Below are 18,488 nucleotides of genomic sequence, written 5' to 3' on the forward strand. Positions count from 1 at the left end.
TGTATATGATGGCCAGAAATCACAGATATTTAGGAATATACGCCACTTTACATTTATTAAAATATTTCTCATAAAAAAATACTGGTAAAAAGCACACATACTGTACAGGTCTACCTACTAACAGTGAACAGAGGGTGTGTTTCTGAGAGTACAGTTAACTTGGTGACAGTCACGTACCCCAGAAGTTCTCCCAAGATGGCTTCTGTAAAAACAACCCTTTAACGCCATCCTATTGCTTTTGACAACCGCACCCAGTCCTTCACCCAGTCCCTCAGCCAGTCCCTCAGCCAGTCCCTCACCCAGTCCTTCACCCAGTCCCTCAGCCAGTCCCTCACCCTGGCCCTCACCCAGTCCTTCACCCAGTCCCTCAGCCAGTCCCTCAGCCAGTCCCTCACCCAGTCCTTCACCCAGTCCCTCAGCCAGTCCCTCACCCTGGCCCTCACCCAGTCCTTCACCCAGTCCCTCAGCCAGTCCCTCACCCTGGCCCTCACCCAGTCCTTCACCCAGTCCCTCAGCCAGTCCCTCACCCTGGCTCTGAGCAGTAGAACATGAAGCCCCAGTAGATGAGGTGCTAGATGATGACAGCTCCTCCAGGCTGTATGAGACGAGGCCAGGCCGGCTCCTGGCACACCACAGCAAGGGACCTTGTGCTGTGTCGGCTCTTAACAGAAATCCCTCACGTCAACCAGCAGAATGGAATGACTTTGCTGTATGGCAGACAGGCTTGAAGTGTTCGGCCTGAACGACTCCACACAACCAGGACAGGAGAACCCCCCCCCCAGGAGAACACACACACACCATCCAGCCCTCAGTGATACACAGCTCTGTATGACTAAGTGAATGTTCCAGCCCTGGTCCAGAATAGCCCTTCATAAGTGTATAGTTGCAGTGACAGTACTGCTGGTTATGCTTGTTGTGGTTCCTTGGTCCCTGCTGCCGCCCCCCCCCCCTCCTCTCCTTCCACAGTGGGCCTCTCCTCAGTAATGGTAGACTTTGATCTGGTTGTTGTCATCCAGACCCAGCTGGACTAGTCCACTCATGGTGGCGGGGGTTCGATAACGTGTTAACAGCGGCCTGAAAAAGGTCATTGGTTAAGGCCAACTTTGACACAGGCGAAGACAATCAATCAATAAAGGGAGGATCTTTTGTGTGTGTGTGTGTGGGTGAAGACGTTAGAGAGGATACACGGTCGGATCTTTCCTGCGTGTCTCCAGCCATTTCTTGTTGCCGTCTATCAGCCCCTGCAGCCTCTGTCCATCCACCTCCGTTGACCTCTGGCTGGACGCCAGGCTACGAGCCTGCTCACTGCAACACACACACACACACACACAAGCCCTTAGCATCACGACTGGACATGACTTTGCGTGCTAGCTGAGGTGTTGATGGTGGGACCTGCTTACCTGTGAGGAGTGTACCCTGAGTACACAGAGCTGCTCCTTAGAGTGCTGGAGGCCATGGGCTCCACAGCTGCCCCTGGACCAGCCACCACACACACACACACACACAAATCACCATCTTAACCAGGAACCTTCTCAGGCCGCTGATCACCTCCCACAACAACAACAAAACCTCTGCAGTTTGCGTTGACAAAGCACATGATGATGGAACGCAACCTGGCCCTAACACGACAGGTGGCAGCTCAAAAGGGGAGCTGGAGAGAGCGATGAGCCAGCGTACCAGGGAACAGCTTGGTCCAGCGGCTGCTCAGCAGGCCCTCGGCTCCCCGCAGGGGAGGCCCGGCGGTGGGGGCGCTGCTGGGCATGTGGAGGGTGCTGGTGTGGGGGCCCCAGGCCCAGGAGGGTCCGGAGAGGCCCAGCGAGGGGGACGCCAGGGGCTGGGAGAAGGACAGGGGGGTGGGGGTAGGGGTGACCCGGAGCAAGGGGAGGGGTAAGGGGGCGTACGGAGCCTGCCTCTGGGCCAGGGACCCCAGCGCCCCCAGGACTGTGTTGAGCTGCCCTGAGATCTGCTGCAGAGACTCCGCCAACTGCTGCACCTTGGCCGGAACAGTCGGCTGGGCGCCTGGAGAGCGAGAAGAGAACAGAGGGAAGGAGAGAGAGAGAGGAAGAAATATAGATACAGTAATAACGGTGTGAATGTTAGTGTTTGTGACAGTCGTGGTGTGTTACATCGTATCTCTGAACACAGTTACATCGTCATCGACGTGATCAAGGCAACAATGTGTGTGAAGCGGTGCACACATGTACTGATTCATGTTCATGTGGGTATGCTTAAGTAAGCATAATGGCAGTAATATGCTGTGTGTGGAGTACTCCAATCTGTCATGAGGCCTGCAGAGCATGTTGAGGTTTCCTAACGCCTTGGATGATCATGGAAGTGTTGTGTGGAAAATTGTGCAGATTCCACGAAGAAAGACCTTGTCAAAGCTCCGCACAAAGACTGTAATAGCTTTGTTCCACTTTTTGGTAAATATTTGAGACATGTAAACTACCGTATTAAAGGCAGTTGTCACAATCTTTTAATCATCTTAATTGGATTGACACACTAATCGCAGACTTGGCAGTAATGAGGGTGTGAAACACGGCCAGTGTGCGTGTGTGTGTGTGTGTGTGTGTGTGTGGGGGTCAGAACAGGAGCGCTCTCTCGTCTCACCGGTGCCGGTGTGGCCGTCCACGCTGCTCAGGTCTGAGTCGGACACGTCGAACGTCACCTTCCTGTCAGCGGACATCCTGGCCAGCTCCTCAGACAGAGGCTGGGGCAGAGACGGGTCGAGTCAATGACACACACGCTCACACACACACCCTAACATCGCTCTGTTTCACATGTAGAGGGCGCTGACTGTCCAGAGGCTGGAGGGGAGTGGGGGGGAGGGGTTACCTGCTAGGGACAGGAGGCTCTCACTAAGACAATGCAGCAGCCTTGGTTCTGTGTATGAGCCTTTGGCTCACGCTGGGCTGACGTTCTGGGTGTAGCGGAGGTGCCTACCTCCTCCACCATGGAGTTCTCCAGCTGCTGCAGTTTCTCCTCTTTGGTCCTCAGGAGAACGTTCCCCCTCTGGATGGTCAACATCAAGTCCTCCACTTCAGTGGCCTCCTGGGAGAGAGAAAACACGAGACAGAGAGAGAGACAAAGAGAGAGAGAGTGAGACAAAGAGAGAGAGACAGAGAGAGAGAGACAAAGAGAGAGAGAGAGAGAGACAGAGAGAGAGAGAGACAGAGATAAAAGTAGTAGTAGTAGAGTAGAAGAGCCAGGCGGCCGTAAAGACAAAGAAATATGGGGAAGAAGGGAAAGACGAAAAAAAGAGAACCATGAAGACAAGCGTCGACGTGGGTGAGCCGTCGTTACGTATCTCACTGACGGCCTGATTAGAAGCTGGGAGAGGGGAGGAGTCACACTTACTCTTACCTGCTGCAGGTTCCGGAACATCTCCTGAGTGCTGGGGTCCTGAGGGCAGCTGGACTGGGCTGCCTGCAGCGCTGACTGACGCTTGCTCAGACGGCCATTCTCCCTGTCCAGGAACTGGCGGGCCTTGTGAATGGACATGCCCTCGTTGGAGATGTACTGACGCAGGCTGGGGGGCGGGCGGGGCGGGGCGGAGAGGGAGAAGGGGAGGAGACGGAGAGAGTGAGTGAGTGAGTGAGTGAGTGAGTGAGTGAGTGAGTGAGAGTGAGAGAGAGAGAGAGAGAGAGAGAGAGAGAGAGAGAGAGAGAAAGAGAGAGACACAGAGAGAGAGAGACAGAGAGAGACAGAGAGACAGAGAGAGACAGAGAGAGACAGAGAGAGAGAGAGAGAGAGAGAGAGAGAGAGAGAGAGAGAGAGAAGGGGGATGAATGTATATAGGACAGTAAAAAGTGTTCTCCATAACAGTCATGCGCACACACACACACACACGTGCGCTGGTGTTTACTCACTCGTCCAGGCTGCTGTCGCTGGACACGGGGAGGGGTGAGAGAGGGTGGTCCTGCAGGTCCTGCACACGCAGGGACTTCTGTCTGTCGTCACTAGAGGGCGCCGGTGCCCTCTCCTCCTCCTCCTCCTCCTCCTCCTGTCTCAGGACACTGCTGGCTCTGGGAGGGGCCCTCTTCACCTCGCTCTTCTCCACATCACTGTAGCCACAGCGCAACGGTTAATGACGTCATGCTTGAATGGGCATTTGAAGAATTCCATTCAAGACGTGCAAAGGTCCATGCGTTAACCATGAGGTCGTTGCAAGGTAGGAGAGATTGTGTGCATGCATGTGCATGTGTTACATGTGTATGTGCGTGCATGTGTGTGTGTGTGAGCGCAGCACCTGACTCTGCGGCTGAGTCGTTCCTGCAGCAGCTCCACCTTGCTCTCCAGCTGGTCCCTGTCCTCCTTCATCCTCCTGCTCTCCTCCCTCGCTCTCTCCCTCTCCCCTCTCGTCCTCTCCACCTCCTCCCTCGCCCTCTCCCTCTCCCCTCTCATCCTCTCCACCTCCTCCCTCGCCCTCTCCCTCTCCCCTCTCATCCTCTCCACCTCCTCCTGTGCCTGGGCCCTCTCCTCCTTGGCTCGCTCCGCGTCCTGCCTGGCCCTGTCTCTCTCCTCCCTCACCCTCTCCAGATCCTCCCTCAGTCCATCTCTCTCCTGCATCACCCGTGACAGACCCTGGAATCACACACACACACACATCAGCATCAAGAGGACGACAGCAGATAATGAGGATGATGACGATGATGATGATGATGGAGAGAACGCAAATTTTCACCTCCAGTCCTCGGTCTACCTCTCCCTCCTCCTCCCCAAGTTGGCTCCTCCTCTTCTTCAGATCTGCTGCCTGGAGAGCAGGTCACATGAGAGGTCTGGTAAGGAACCGCGGTGAGTGTACGAGTGGGCGGGCGGCACGTGAATCTGTGTTTGATTACCCTGGTCTGCAGGTCTGCTTCCTGGCTCTTTATGTCCCGGGCCCTCAGCTTCAACTGGTCTGACAGCTCCTGCAGGTCTGCCTCCTGAAACACACACACACACAGTAAGTAAGACTTTATTTATAGAGCACATTTCATACAGGAATTGCAGCTCAAGGTGCTTTACATAAAATCAACAAAAACGATAATACAAGTGATAAAAGTAATAGATCTAAAACATATAACAACCCAGACTAGCCGCACTCTATCTGCGGTCTCTCGAATCCATCCTAGACCCGAGCTGCCACTTGCAGTTTCCACAAGAGGAGGACAAGGAGGATGAAACCAATTTGTGTGTGCGTGGGGGAGAGAGAGCGCGCACCTTGCAGGCGTGTGCTTGCCGTGCCTTGCTGAGCTGGGCGCTGAGCTGGGAGGTGAGCCTCTCCAGCTGGGTGCTGTGGGAGGCCAGCAGGCGCTCTCTCTCCTCCTGCAGCTCGCCCATCAGACGCTCCCGCTGGGCGCCCTCCTGGAGGACGGCCGGAACAGAGGGAGGGAGGGAGGGAGAGGGGGAAGGAGAGGGAGAGGGAGGGAGGAAGAGTGAGAGAGGCGGAGAGATAGAAGGACGAGCCCGGGGAGAGTGAGAGAGATTTGGGGATGTGTGGATGTTCTCTGCAGTCAGGTGTGACTGGGCGTGGGGGGGGGACCCTGGAGGGGAGGGGGCCCAAGAGAATGAGTGACGTCTGACCTCGTCCAGGTGTCTCTCTCTGATGGCGTTCAGCTCTCTGCGGTGCTCGTCTCTCAGCTGCTCCAACTTCCTGTTGTGGTCTCGCTGAACTTCCTCCCGCACTTCCTGCATGACATCACCCAGCTGGGCATGTGGGAGAATCGGGGAGAATGATGCTAAGAGGTCAGAAATTCACAGACAAACAACGTTCTGGGTATTTTAGAACAGCTGTAGCTTGTGTGTGTGTGTGTGTGTGTGTGCACCTCTCTCTGGTAGTCTGCCAGTTGCTGTCCTGGGCCAGGGCTCCTCTGCTCCCTCCTTCTTTCACTGCCTCTGGCCTGAACAACACACACACACATCTTTAACACAGGCTTGGCCACCACACACTCCAGACGCGTATAGTCATCAACCGTGAGGTCAATAGTTCACATCTCTGCTGGCACGACTCATCCACTGCATGGGCGTTATTCTCACCTCCTGTTTGAGGGAGTCCAATTGCTCCTCCCTGTCGGCCAATAGCCTCCGCCTCTCCGCCCGAAGCTCCTCCTCTGACTCCGCCTTCAGACGCTCCAGGTTCTGCCTCCTCTGAGTCTCCAGGTTCTCAAGCTCCACCCCCCGGTCTGCCTCCAGGGCAGCACGCAGCTCTCTGAGGACGGCCTCCCCCTCCTCTCTGACACACACACACACACACAGACACACACACACACACACAGTCAGAAACAGAGTCACCAGTCCTCCTCCGTGGTGTGTGTGTGAGCGTCGCGGTGACGGGGCCGGGGGAGGTGAACCGTGCTGACCTGAGGGTGCGTTGCTGTTGCTCCCTCTCCTTCAGGGCGCTCTCTCTCAGCTCCTGCAGCCTGCTCTCTGACTCCACACCCAGCCTGCTCTCCTCCTCTCTGTCCTTCTCCTGGAGACGCTGCCTCAGAGCCCTGGAGCGCACACACGCACACCCACACAGAGACCAGAGATGACCAGGCTTGTCACACAGACTCGGGCGTAAACATTGAGTCCCCCGCGCGGCAGCACGCGCAACATCAGAGAATCCCCCGCCGACAGTTGCGAGGGCTCCTATGCGGCTCGGCCCGAGCTCAAGCTCACTGACCTGACCCTCTCCTCGCTCTCCCTCCGCAGCCTGCGCTCCTCCTCCTCCTCCTCCCTCCTCAGCTCCTCTCCCAGCGCTCTCATCCTCTCCTCCCTGGCCCGCCGCGCGCGCTCCTCCGCCTCCGCCGCCCGCCTCGCCGTCTCCCGCTCCTCGTCCGGGGCGTCCCTGGTCGGGCTCTGGGCCTCTTGGCGCTGGGCGCCGGGCGTGCGGACCAGCCTGGCCCTGGCCGTCTCCGGGGGGACCCCCAGACTGGCGCTCACGCTGCCCCCCTCGGCGCGCGGGCGCTGCGCCTCTGAGTGGGAGGGGCTGCTGGCCCGGGATGAGCTGAGCTCCATGCCTGCAGCCTTGAGACGCCTGAGGGAGGGAGGGAGGGAGGGAGGGTCACTCACGGACCACCAGAGTTGCTTGGAAAACACAGGTCTTTGTAGCCTGCGACTACGACACCATGCAGTTGTGGAAGTACTCACTTTTCAGCAGCTTCTGCCCTCTTCCTCCTCTCGTCTCTCTCTTCCTCCTCCCTGAATGAATCCTTCCCTTCTTTTTCCTGGGGAGAAAAGAGGAGAGAGACTTCCGTTCGTCAAGCTTTTGGGACCGGCCATCCGACACTCCCACCGACAAGAGTGAGGGAAGGTGGTCCAATCGCTCAGTGCAGTACGGCAACTGCTCCACTGTGACTGGGTCTTGGACGAGTATGCAGAGGTGTTGTGATTGGATGTTTGGATGTGTGAGTCTGTGATGCAGAGGTGTTGTGATTGGATGTTTGGATGTGTGAGCCTGTGATAGGGCGGGTGGGCTCACTTGTAGGAGGGGGCTGACAGCAGGGGAGAGGTCTTTCAGGTCCAACACCTTCTCTGACAGCCTGGAGCGGAACCCAGTCTGGAACAAATACATGCCACACCATTAGCTTGACTCATGTATTCATAAAAACGATAATAATGATAATACTGTATTCATTTAGCAGACTTCAATCCAAAGCGATGTACACAGTGCAGTGGGGCATTTGAACCCAGTGATCTATTAATCTGCACTCTAATGCTTTAACCACTGAGCTATACCCTCCTAATGTGTTACAAAGTCCTGCGCTGATCCTCTAAGATCTCCAACTGTACCTTGATGTCGTCTGTTGAAGATGAAGCCACCTCTATGTGCTCACTCGCCTCGGACTGCAGACACACACGCACACAAACAGATAACAGTGATATACAACGGTATGTTCAAATACACCTCTGTGTAGTGAGTTGCCCAGCTGTAACTAGTGACAGACACACAGAGACAAGTGCCACTAGTCAACACCACCACACAGCAGACAGCACACAGCAGCCAGGAGAGAGCAGCAGGACCGGAGGTGGGAGAGAGGCGTCTGAGAGGGTGAGACCACCCCAGGGAGGGAGGGGCCTGCCGGTGGGGAGGGGGGGTGCTGCCTCTCCGTGGGGGTCCACAGACGCTGCCTTGGGGGGTGTCAGTTGTCAGGGAGGTTTTGAAGTCTCAACTGATGTGGCCACTGATTGGTAAAGAAATTAGGCGGGGCCTGCTGAACCCCCGGGAGTGGGCATGAGTGGGAGACACCGATTGGCTGAAGGCTCGCCGGACGAGCTGTCAATTGGTTTCATCTCCCACTGCTAGACTGCGCTCTGGGGGAAAGGGGGCTTGCATGTGAGGGGCTGCCCCCCCTCCATCTGTCTGAGGGGCGGGGGGGCAGAGGGCGTGTGAATGCGTGCAGAGGAGGGAGGGAGGGGCAGGGGGGGCGGGCGGTACGCAGGCGGGCACACAGCCGGAGCACCCCACCAAACCATACCTCAGCCAGACAGGGGCGTGGTTGGAGCATGCTCTTCTCCTCGCCAACGCTCCCTTCCTGTCTGTCTAACGAGGTTAGCTCCGGCGCTTTCCGTGGCGCCAGCTCGGCGGCTCGGACTGTTCCCTGTTGGGCGCTTTCAATCACTTCCTCTTCCTGGTGTGGCGTGTCTGAGGCCGCGTGGCTTTGGTCCTCGTCTTGGCCCTCTCCCCCACGCTGCCCCTCTTGACTTCGCTCACACCTCTCCACCACCTCTTCCTCCTCCCTCGCCCGGCTCGCCCCTCGTTCGCCCGTTCCCCGCGTGTGACCCGGGGAACACCTCTCTTTCCCCTCACCCTCATTGCTACCCTTCCCGCTCTCCCTCTGAACGCGCCCGTCTTTCTCCTCCCTTCCTTCGCCCTCCTCCTGCTCGCTGTCGCGCCTCCCCTCGTCTCCCTCTGCCTCGCTTTCCCTGTCCCCCGAGGCCGCTGGCCTCTCCCCTGCGCTCTCCTCCTCGCCTTCCTTCCCCTCGTCCCTCCCCCTCTCCCAGTCCTCGTCCTCGCTCTTCACGTGTCTCTCTATCGCTCCGTCGCTGTCGTCTGTCTCTTCCTGACACTGAGCAGGCCTTCTGGCCCTCTGGAGGAGGTTCTTCGCTTGGGCTTTTTGGATTTCTTTTCGGCCTCTCTCGAAACACCTCTCTACCTCCTCCTCCTCCTCTCCTTCCAGTTCTGCCTCATCTGCCTCTCTTCCCTCCATCTCCTCCTCCTCTTTCATGTACCTCTCCACTACCTCTTCACTCTCCTCCTCCTCTGGTTTTTGCTCTTCCGTTTCACTCAGCACACATCGTTCCACTTTCTCTTCACTTTCTTCAGCCTCTTCCTCCTCCCCGTCGTGGCCGCGCTCCTCCTCTCCCTCACTCTGCCCGCATCGCTCCGCCACTTCCTCCCCCTCCTCCCCTACCCCCTCTCCCCCTTCACTCCTAGCACACTGCTCTTCTATCTCGTCGCTTTCTTCTCCCTCTCCTTCCTTCTCTCTGCTGTTGACCCACCTCTCTATGACCTCACTTTCTTCATCTTGTTCATCTTTGTAAAGGCCATCCTCGCTCTTCGCTTCCTCGACTTTCTCATCCATCTTCACTTCTTTCTCCTCATCCTGTTCCCCCTTCCCCTCCCCGCCATCTTCGACCTCATCCTCCTCCTCTCCCTCGCTCTTCACACACCTCTCTATGACCTCACTTTCTTCATCTTCATCTTTGTCAAGGCCTTCGTCGCTCTTCACGTCCTCAACTTTTTCATCCGTCTTCACTTCTTCCTCCTCTTTCTCCTCATCCTGTTTCCCTATCCCCTCCCCGCCATCTTCGACCTCATCCTCCTCCTCTCCCTCGCTCTTCGCACACCTCTCTACGACCTCATCACTCTCCTCCTCTTCCTCCTCTTCCTGTACCTTCCTGTTCCTGTACCCACTGACCTCAGCTTCCACATCCTTGCATTCCTCCTTTCCTTCTTTCGCCCCTTCCATCTCCTCCCCATTTTCTTCTTCTTCTTCTTCTTCTACACCCTTGCTAAACTCAGCCTCCCCATCCTTGCTTTCTTCCTCTATCTCCTCATCTCCGTCTTCCTCGTTTCCCTCCTCCCCTACGGCCCCTTCCTGGACCTTCACTTCTCCTTCCTCCTCCCAGTGAGCCACACTCACTCCATCCTCCTCCCACTCTTCAGCCTCCTCCTCTTTCACTTCCTCGTCCTCCTCCACCCCCAGCTCTTCCTCTCCCTCCTCCCCCTCGTCTGAGAGGCCTGCAGGCTGGGGGGCTGGGCTGAGGGGGGCCGGGCTGAGGGGGGCCGAGCTGGGGGGGCCGGCCCCCGCCCTGCTACAGACTCTGCTGCCCACAGGAGGAGACGGCCGCGGGCGTCGTCCGCGGAGAAAGTCCTTCGGAAGGGGGCGATCGAGGACCCCAGAGAGAAAGAGAGAAGGAGAGAAAGAGGGCGTGCAGAAGACACAGACAAGGGAGGGTCAAAAGGTGGGGAGGGGGGGAGGACAACAAACTGTGACACGAGGACACGCAGAGGACCCCAGCTTCATGCAGTCCACTCGTGCATTCCATAGATAGAACCGAACGCCAAGTCAAGTCAACAAACAAACAAACAAACACACACACACACACACGTTGAGGCAAAGTCAGAAAAACAGCACACAGTGTGTACAGACGTACATGTACAATGCTCACACACACGGACACACACACGCACGCACGACTGAGCACGTGCAGAGGGGATGGGAGTGACGTGAGTGATGCGAGGGCCTCATCCAACAAGAGAGTCAGACAGCAAAGCAGTAACAGTGACAGTAGGAAGAGAGCAGAGCAAACAGGAAGACACACTGGCAGCCATGGCCGAAGGACAGGTCCCAGCAACACAGCAGCTACCAAACCAACCACATCCAGGTCACAGGTCACGGGAGAGATAGATAAGAGACACAAAGAGCCAGAACGGCAAAAAGGTTAGAGGTCACGCACCGACGAATGAGACCAGAGAAAGACAGAGAACGTGAAATGCTTCCAAAACAGATCTCCCAGCAGTCCTTCATAAGGGTGCCGGGGTCCATTAATCGTCCAGACCTGAGAGCAGAGCCAGGGTCTGCTTATGGACCCAGACATCTGATACCAGCTAGAACTAGATAGTGAGGGGACAATTGCTCATATTTATGACCTTGCCACCAGCTTAGGGATGATGCTTGTCGACCCAGCACAGTTTGGGACCATGCTGGGAGACCATGGAGCAATGAGATCATGACTGATCAAGCGACGTCCAAGAGAGCCCGGAGACACATCCGGACACGCCCGTGTGTGTGTGTGTGCGTGTGTACCTGTTGTGAAGGGGGATCTGGGCTGTGCTCTCCAGACAGGGCCAGGTCCTGTAACTCTGGCTCGGTCTTCTCCTCAGGTGGGGCAGCAACACTGGCCTCACTGTCCTGGAACACACACACACAGTGAATGAACACACACACATTGCCAGGGTGCCTAACTCTTGTCTTAACACACACACACACACAGTGTGTTTACCTCATACTGCAGCCCTCCTCCCAGAGCGTCCAGGTCCAGATGGAGGTTCTGCAGCAGGCGGGCTGAGCCTCTCGGACTCTGGGAACACAACGACACGCTCAGACCAGACCAGAGCAGACCAGAGCAGACCAGAGCAGACCAGAGCAGACCCAGCAGCGGCTCAGACTGACTGACTGAGGACAGGATGTAGAGGAGGTGCAGACCCAGCGTCTGCAGCCAGACCAGGCCAGACCAGGACCCTACCTCGTCCTCTGAGATGTTGTCCTCATCGTCGTCCAGGGCCGTCAGGGACAGGGACACCCGCTCCTCGTGCCGGCCCCCCAGCAGACTGGAGCCCAGACTGGACAGAGGGCCCTGGAGGTGGGGGGGAGTGGGCAGGTGTGTGTGTGTCGGAGGGAGTGGGGGGCAGTGCAGAGAGATCTCATTCAATCAGAGTAATGGCATGCAGAATTTTGATTTGTTTCATGTTCATTTCTAAAATATGAAACGCGATCATATCAGTTTGAATAGGAGTTGGTCGTGCATGTGAGCTCTTCAGTACAGGGCGATGTTTGGGGAGTAGGGGTGCTGTCTTACTCCCAAGGGGGTCTTGAGGGGCTCCAGTCCCCCTGAGCTGCCAAGGGACCCCCGCAGGGAGGGAATGGGGCCGGGGGAGGCATCCAGGCCCCGCAGAGGGGCCAGGCTTCCCAGCGGAGCCGGCAGCGGCCCTCGGGAAGAGCTCAAAGGCTAGAGGGCAAAAACACACAGACACACATGGCATTTAGAACATTGGGATATTCATTCCAGCATTCTGTGAAGCAACTTGTTCCAGATAGATAAAAGATCAAATCGGTATAGTTAAAGTTGATCCACTTCTGTTCTGCTTCCGTTTGTTTACTGACGACGTACCTGCTGCTGGTCTACCTGAAGTCTGTCTGCCTTGCCCTGCTCTGCTGGGTCTCCCATGTTCTCTCCTATAGTCTGACTGTCTGCTAACTGGTTTGAGGGGGAAAGGGGGGTTGGGGAAGGCGAAAGGGGAACAGCGGGCCGATTCTGGAGGTGAGGCCCCAGGACCTGGACGAGAGCTTTGGCCTCCTTCTCCTCTGCATCCCAGCAAGATGTCATCTCCCCCGTGTCATCTCCCCTTCTCTCCCAGCGCCTCTTAACCCACCTGGCTCGGCGCTGGGCTCCCCACCGACACTCCTCCACCAGCTCAGCTACAAAGCACCCCACACTCTCCTCCAGTCCTCCAGGCCCTTCTGCCCCACCCGGGCCTGAACACAGGCGCTCTCTACCCTTCCCTCCAGCACCTCCTCCACCCCCTCCGTCTCCATCCGTTTCCCTGCCCTCCGGGGGGGAAGTGAGAGCCAGGCCAGAGCCCACCTCCAGCCGCTCGTCCCCCTCCGAGGCCCTGGTGGCCTGCAGGCTCACACTGCCACCGCACCGGGGGGAGGAAGACACGGGGGGACTGGGGAAGGGCTTGGAAAGAAGGGGGAAGGCTGGGACCGCCTCTCCCGGAGCGGCTCCCCGACGCCCCAGGAGGAAGAGACAGCGTGGCCGAGGATCTCCTGGGCGTCTGCCAGGGCCTTGCTACTGCGGGCAGCGCCCTCCAGGGGGCCGAGAGAGGACAGGGGGGCCAAGCCGCGGGAGGGCAAGGGGGACAAGGAGAGGAGGAGCAGGGAGGCTGGAACTGTGGGTCTCTGTGAGGGAAGGTTGGAGTGTTTGGAGGCGGACTGCAGAGAGGACGAGGAGGACCTCTCTGATTGGATGCCTGCCTGTCTTATTTCTGTCTGGCTCTTCCTTCCTACACTCTGTTCACAGGAGGATAGGTTGGTAAAAAAACAAAAAGGGCCATTGTATCAAGGGACTTTAAATCTAATCTGGAACAACCTTACTACGTTTCCACATGGAGCAGCACAATCACACACAGTATTTCAAACATAGATCCCCCAAAATCGATTTACCCCTCTGGGCTTGAGAACGTCGCCCTCCTTTTTCTTCTTGCCCTTCTTTTCCTTCTTGTCTTTCTTCTTCTTCTCCTTGTCCTTCCTCCCCGTGGCGGCGGCGGTACCGGGCCGCGGCTGGGCGCGCTGGCGCTCCTGGTCCACCAGGCGGCGGTACTGCTCGTCACAGGGGTGGTCCCAGGTGGACTGGCCCGAGGAGAAGTTGAAGTAGTACACGTCCCCCGTCACGTCCTGACTGCCGGGGGGGGGGGAGGAGGGGGAGGGAGGGGGGGGGGGAGAGGAGGGGGTCACTTCAGCACCTCAGAGCCCGGAGAGTGGAGAGAGATCGGTGGACGACGGTAAACACATGGGAACACATGGGAAGTAGCTAGAAGTGTTTTTGCTCTAGTCTGACAGGAGGCACAAACTGTTCTTTTCTTTCCGTGACACAGACATGGCTTTTGTGGATCTGGGGTGAAATAAGGGAGCTCTCCCTAAGATGTAGGAACCATGGATCATTACAAGTACACCAGCCTGTCAGCAAATCACCACTCTGGCTTCCAGTACGTCCTTACCAGGGCTTCCACTCTGCAGGCAGTGGGGCCACGATGCCCTCCCTGGCCAGCCAGAGGAGTTCCGGCTCACAATCGGGATCAATGCCAATCTCTCTTGCGTACTCGTGGATCTCTGACAAAGAGGAAAAAGAGGAGGCGAAGGCAGAGCGGAAGGAAACAAACAAACAAATATCTGACTTATTTGAAGTTATGATTTGAAGTTTGGAAACTAATGTGTACGCATCACAGAGAGGATGTAGACTTAGCTTCAGTTCTATTCAATACATTTTGTTAATACTGAAAGTGTCCAGGTAACTCTGTATGCACAATTACAAAATCATCTAAAACTGACATTGCACCCAACAAACTATACGCAACAGAAATTAAATATAAAAAAATTAATTATGCAATAGACTTGAGATCTGAGAGAAACATGTATATGTGACTTAATCAGAAGTGTAGTGTTCTAATAGCAACTTGCAACTACTGGTATCCATCTATGATCGAGTCGTACCTTGTTCAGAGGGGATATAGTTCTCATCATAGTCTTCTTCCAAGATCAGCTGGTCTCCTATCTGAAGAGCAGCTGCTGTCATGGTTACTGGGAATGGGGAGGAACTGATTTAGTACAACAATCCAAAATAACGGTAAATCAGTCGGTTAATGTATTGTGGTCGAGGTAAGTTTCTAGCCGAATCTAACGGTGGCAAGCCTAGAGACCTTATGTAGCAATTTAACTTCGATTATTACCAAGGGAAGTAGACTACAGTAGTTAGTCATTCGAGCACTAGCGTTAGTTACTGTAGGTAAGCACAACACAGTCTACTACATGGTAGCCTCTAACGTTAGCAATTGTGTATGAAAATTGAAGCGAAATATTTACAAAATTATCTCATTTTCAAGCTAAATTTTTGTATTGTTTTCTTGCCTACTGCCGAGAACGCTACTTGCTACTGCTGTAGAGTAACATTGACATCGACATTGTTAGCGTGCCAAATAAATATACAGTAGCTAGAGCTAAGAGATAGGTAGCTAGTAATACTATTTACCAGGGATTAGCAACAGTAGCGAAGCAGCGAGCTAATCTAAATTAAAAAAACGATTTACTTACCTATTATTCTTGATAGTGTTTACTATCCTAAGAGAAGTCACGAACTTGAAGTTAGATTATTAAAAACATTTTACAATACAAGGATTAACTACAGCTAGCTAGCTTTTGTTAGCTTGCTAAAAGTATCAACAACAGGATGATGGCGCTTCTAAGGACGCTTGAGCCCGTTTCCGGTTGTGGCCCCCCTAGCAACCATAAAGCACCGGGTATTGGACAAAAACGGGATTTAATCCTGTCAATTGACACGTCACACCGAGTAAAGCCGCTAGGCGTTTAATAATAATCCTTAATAGGTTTCCATGTAATCCTGTTATAATTGATATTCCTGCCAGACATATAGTATTTACTATTTAGAATTAAAGCCACATTAATGGAATGGATATGTTAAACAAATCACATCAAGACAATACCACCAATATCCGTACTGGATGAATCTGTCACATTTTGATAGACTCCTTTGACAGTTACTTTTTATTAGAATGTATTGTATTTCTACAAGATTACTTACATTTTGTAATAAGAATACAAAACTTTTGGATGCCTTGAAAGACTCATTCTGGGCCACAAGAGGGCAATGTTTTACTAGTTATTGTAAACTGATGCTCAACTACCAGACAAATGCAACAGACTCAAGACATCCATTTTTCCTCCGATGTCCTTTCCAGTCTCAACACTATCACGCCATGTATATAGTCATTTCACATATTTCTGTCTGTGATGACTGACCATTGTCCAGACCTTTTCCATCCAATCAATTTTATGAGAGGAAAGTCATGGCAAGACCCTTCAAACATATGGCTTGTAAATCTGATCCACTCAAGTAGGCCCCTATGTCATATTCACTGTCAGATATGACATTTTCAATTGGTGTATGATACCGCCATCATCCCTTTGATTTGTTTTTGTTGCTCTAGTCTACATTTTCATGTGTTTCAGTTTGTCCTCACCGATGTGCCCCCCCGTCCCCCCAAAAGTTACATGTTTAGAGATTATAATTCATCTGCTCCAGAAATGTGGGGAGAAGGTGAAATGGTTCAGGGGGTTTCTTTTTGTCCTGTCCCTTTGAATCAGTCAGTAGGCCCGAGACGACTTGAAAACCTTGGAGTAGAGTTTTTTGGTTGGGCACATGAGGGAGAGGGAGGGGGGAGAGGGGGCAGTGAAGGTCAGTGCCGGAAGCGTGTCTGTTATTACTAAAAACTGAGCAGCCCTCTGCACCCTTATGAAAGACGTGAATGCCTTTGATCCAAATTCAATTACCTAGCAGCCACTATGGAACTGAAACATTCTCAACGTTTTGTGAGTGATGGGCAATAGTATTTAAACTGTGTTCATTATGTAGACAATCTTGAGTTTATTCATTTTCATACTAAAACGTTTCAATATTAAATCTAATGGGAAAAAATTCCTGCAAGTAAATTGAATGGGACAGAAAGCTTTATGGTTGCCCAGAAGGACACGAATAGATAGCAGATGTCATATGCTGACATTTGAACATGTTGTTTTATTCATCTGTGTGAGTCACATATTGTGCGTGCATGCGTTTCTCTGTGTGTTTGCATGAGATTGGTGTTGTAGCCTCCATGGACTTGTCTGCTAATTGAAAAAATCTTGTTTTGTGGTGCATGCACCTGCTTGTTTCCTTCACCCGAGACCCTTATTGAGAGGGTTTGGCCAAGCACAGCCCCAGGTCCTGGAGGGAGCGATGATGAATGGAATGTGGCCTGAACGCTACAGGATCTGAGCTGTCACAACACCAAAGACACAAACACACCAGGCATTTCTGAGAGGAAACAGTGAGAGAAAGGGTGGTGGGGGGCTGGATGTGAAGAGTAAAGGGGGTGGGTGGGGAAGGAGATGGGGGAGGGAGTGGAGGAGATGGGGGAGGGAGTGGAGGAGATGGGGGAGGGAGTGGAGGAGATGGGGGAGGGAGTGGAGGAGATGGGGGAGGGAGTGGAGTAGATGGGGAGGGAGTGGAGGAGATGGGGGAGGGAGGGGAGGAGACGGGGGAGGGAGGGGAGGAGATGGGGGAGGGAGTGGAGGAGATGGGGGAGGGAGGGGAGGAGACGGGGGAGGGAGGGGAGGAGATGGGGGAGGGAGTGGAGGAGAGAGAAAGAGGAGGCCGGTGAGGGAGGAGAGGGTTTAATGTTTCTTTAAACTTGGGATGATGCTCTAGACTAAGAAGCTGGATTGCACAATGCGTTCCTTGATTTAATGAACACAATGAAGGAAATAGTCTTTTGGAGGTTTGCCTCACATCAACAATGTCCATAAAATTATTTGTGAGCCACACAATGTCCCTCAGAATGTTGAAAACTAAGATATGAGATGAAATATCATGTATCATGTAGAAACCCCATGATAACTATTCAAATCCATTATCTTTTTATAAACAGTGTAATTTAATACCCAAACGTCCTTTCTGAGCAAAATGGCATGTAGCCCTTCTGGCCTGATGATAAATTCATGCCTATCATTACTGTCATGTGATGTCATGACTTTGACCGTCCCCTGCCAGGAGAGGGGTAGCGGGGGGGGGGGGGGGGGGGGTTAAATAAAGGGTCCAACAGGAAGTATTTGGGCAGTGGAGAGTAAAGGGATACCTTCACGGGAATGACATTGAGGTGAGAGAATTAAACCGTGGATGAAACCACTGACGGTGCCGCCAGCGAGGGCAAGCAGCTAGCAAGAGACTGTGGCTGTGAGGTCCTGTGGCTAGAGGCTTGTAGGTTCACAATGCAGTTAAAGAGGGAGGCCTAAGTCAAAGCTAGTCAGAGTTAGAATATATTCTGGCTCAGTCAATGTGGGACAAGGCAAAGGTCAATCCCTGCCTTATCCTGACAATTGTGCCAGATTGGGTTACACTGTCGTACACACAGTTCCAATGTGAGCCTAGCAGGCGTTTCATGGTGCTGTGGTAGAGATGAACCATGCTCAAGACAAACAGACGTGACCTCTGGTCACGACGAGATCATGAGCACTATTACACTTTCTTGCCAAGTTATAATATGGAATTAAGTTCTGGCACAAAGTACACAGCGCATTGTAGATAACAATTTTCACCCTGGTTCTGGACTTCAAAAGCTGAAACTTCAGAGTAAAGCAGTATCTATTTGGGTGTAGTCTATTGTTAAAAGTCAAAGATAACTGACTGGGACTTGCTAAGCTACTTCTGACCTGCCAGGGGCTGTTGGATACGGGGGGGACAGCTGCACTGAGAGACACAACATCAAAACACCAGCCACAGATGTATGCAATTAGAAACATGGTAGACATTTGGGGAGCAAAGGTCCATAAACTTCTAACTTATTACGGTAGATCTAACATGGCCAGAGGGAAGGCTGAAGTCCCAGCAAATGCACTCGTAAAGGGCTTTTGGAGTAGAACATTCTAATATTCAGTTATTTAGACTGAGTATTTGTCTGGGAGACT

The 18,488-nt window shown here is 53.7% G+C and overlaps 1 protein-coding gene across 2 annotated transcripts; it reads right to left on the reverse strand.

Moving 5' to 3' along the window:
* Positions 1 to 28: 28 nt before the first annotated feature.
* cep164 (centrosomal protein 164) lies at positions 29 to 15,230 on the reverse strand. 2 transcript variants are annotated; one of them, XM_084674943.1, is made up of 28 exons: positions 15,060 to 15,230; positions 14,463 to 14,549; positions 13,970 to 14,081; positions 13,416 to 13,650; positions 12,049 to 12,198; positions 11,716 to 11,826; positions 11,473 to 11,550; positions 11,277 to 11,381; positions 7,756 to 7,809; positions 7,445 to 7,522; positions 7,114 to 7,190; positions 6,647 to 7,000; positions 6,342 to 6,473; positions 6,019 to 6,214; positions 5,808 to 5,882; positions 5,566 to 5,688; positions 5,203 to 5,346; positions 4,842 to 4,925; positions 4,685 to 4,753; positions 4,250 to 4,584; positions 3,870 to 4,064; positions 3,364 to 3,529; positions 2,944 to 3,051; positions 2,611 to 2,710; positions 1,678 to 2,019; positions 1,401 to 1,473; positions 1,186 to 1,305; positions 29 to 1,074 (listed from the first exon to the last, which is right to left on the reverse strand). In XM_084674943.1, exons 2-28 carry the CDS (start codon positions 14,542 to 14,544, stop codon positions 978 to 980), a joined length of 3,795 nt encoding a protein of 1,264 aa, XP_084531069.1. In that variant the 5' UTR covers positions 14,545 to 14,549; positions 15,060 to 15,230; the 3' UTR covers positions 29 to 977. The 2 variants fall into 2 exon arrangements, with proteins under 2 accessions (XP_084531069.1, XP_084531068.1); XM_084674942.1 differs by having other exon boundaries at positions 3,358 to 3,529.
* Positions 15,231 to 18,488: the final 3,258 nt, after the last annotated feature.

This window comes from Hypomesus nipponensis, chromosome 15 (assembly GCF_054491055.1).
Source record: "Hypomesus nipponensis isolate SF chromosome 15, ASM5449105v1, whole genome shotgun sequence".
Taxonomy (NCBI): Eukaryota; Metazoa; Chordata; class Actinopteri; order Osmeriformes; family Osmeridae; genus Hypomesus; species Hypomesus nipponensis.

Coding starts and splice junctions, on each gene's coding strand:
- cep164 (XM_084674942.1), bottom strand. CDS start 14,544: ATGACAGCAGCTGCTCTTCAGATAGGAGACCAGCTGATCTTGGAAGAA. Junction 7,001..7,113: donor AGGGCAGAAGCTGCTGAAAA/GTGAGTACTTCC, acceptor TCCCTCCCTCAG/GCGTCTCAAGGCTGCAGGCA. Junction 3,052..3,357: donor GGAACCTGCAGCAGGTAAGA/GTAAGTGTGACT, acceptor TCTCTCTCCCAG/GAGGCCACTGAAGTGGAGGA.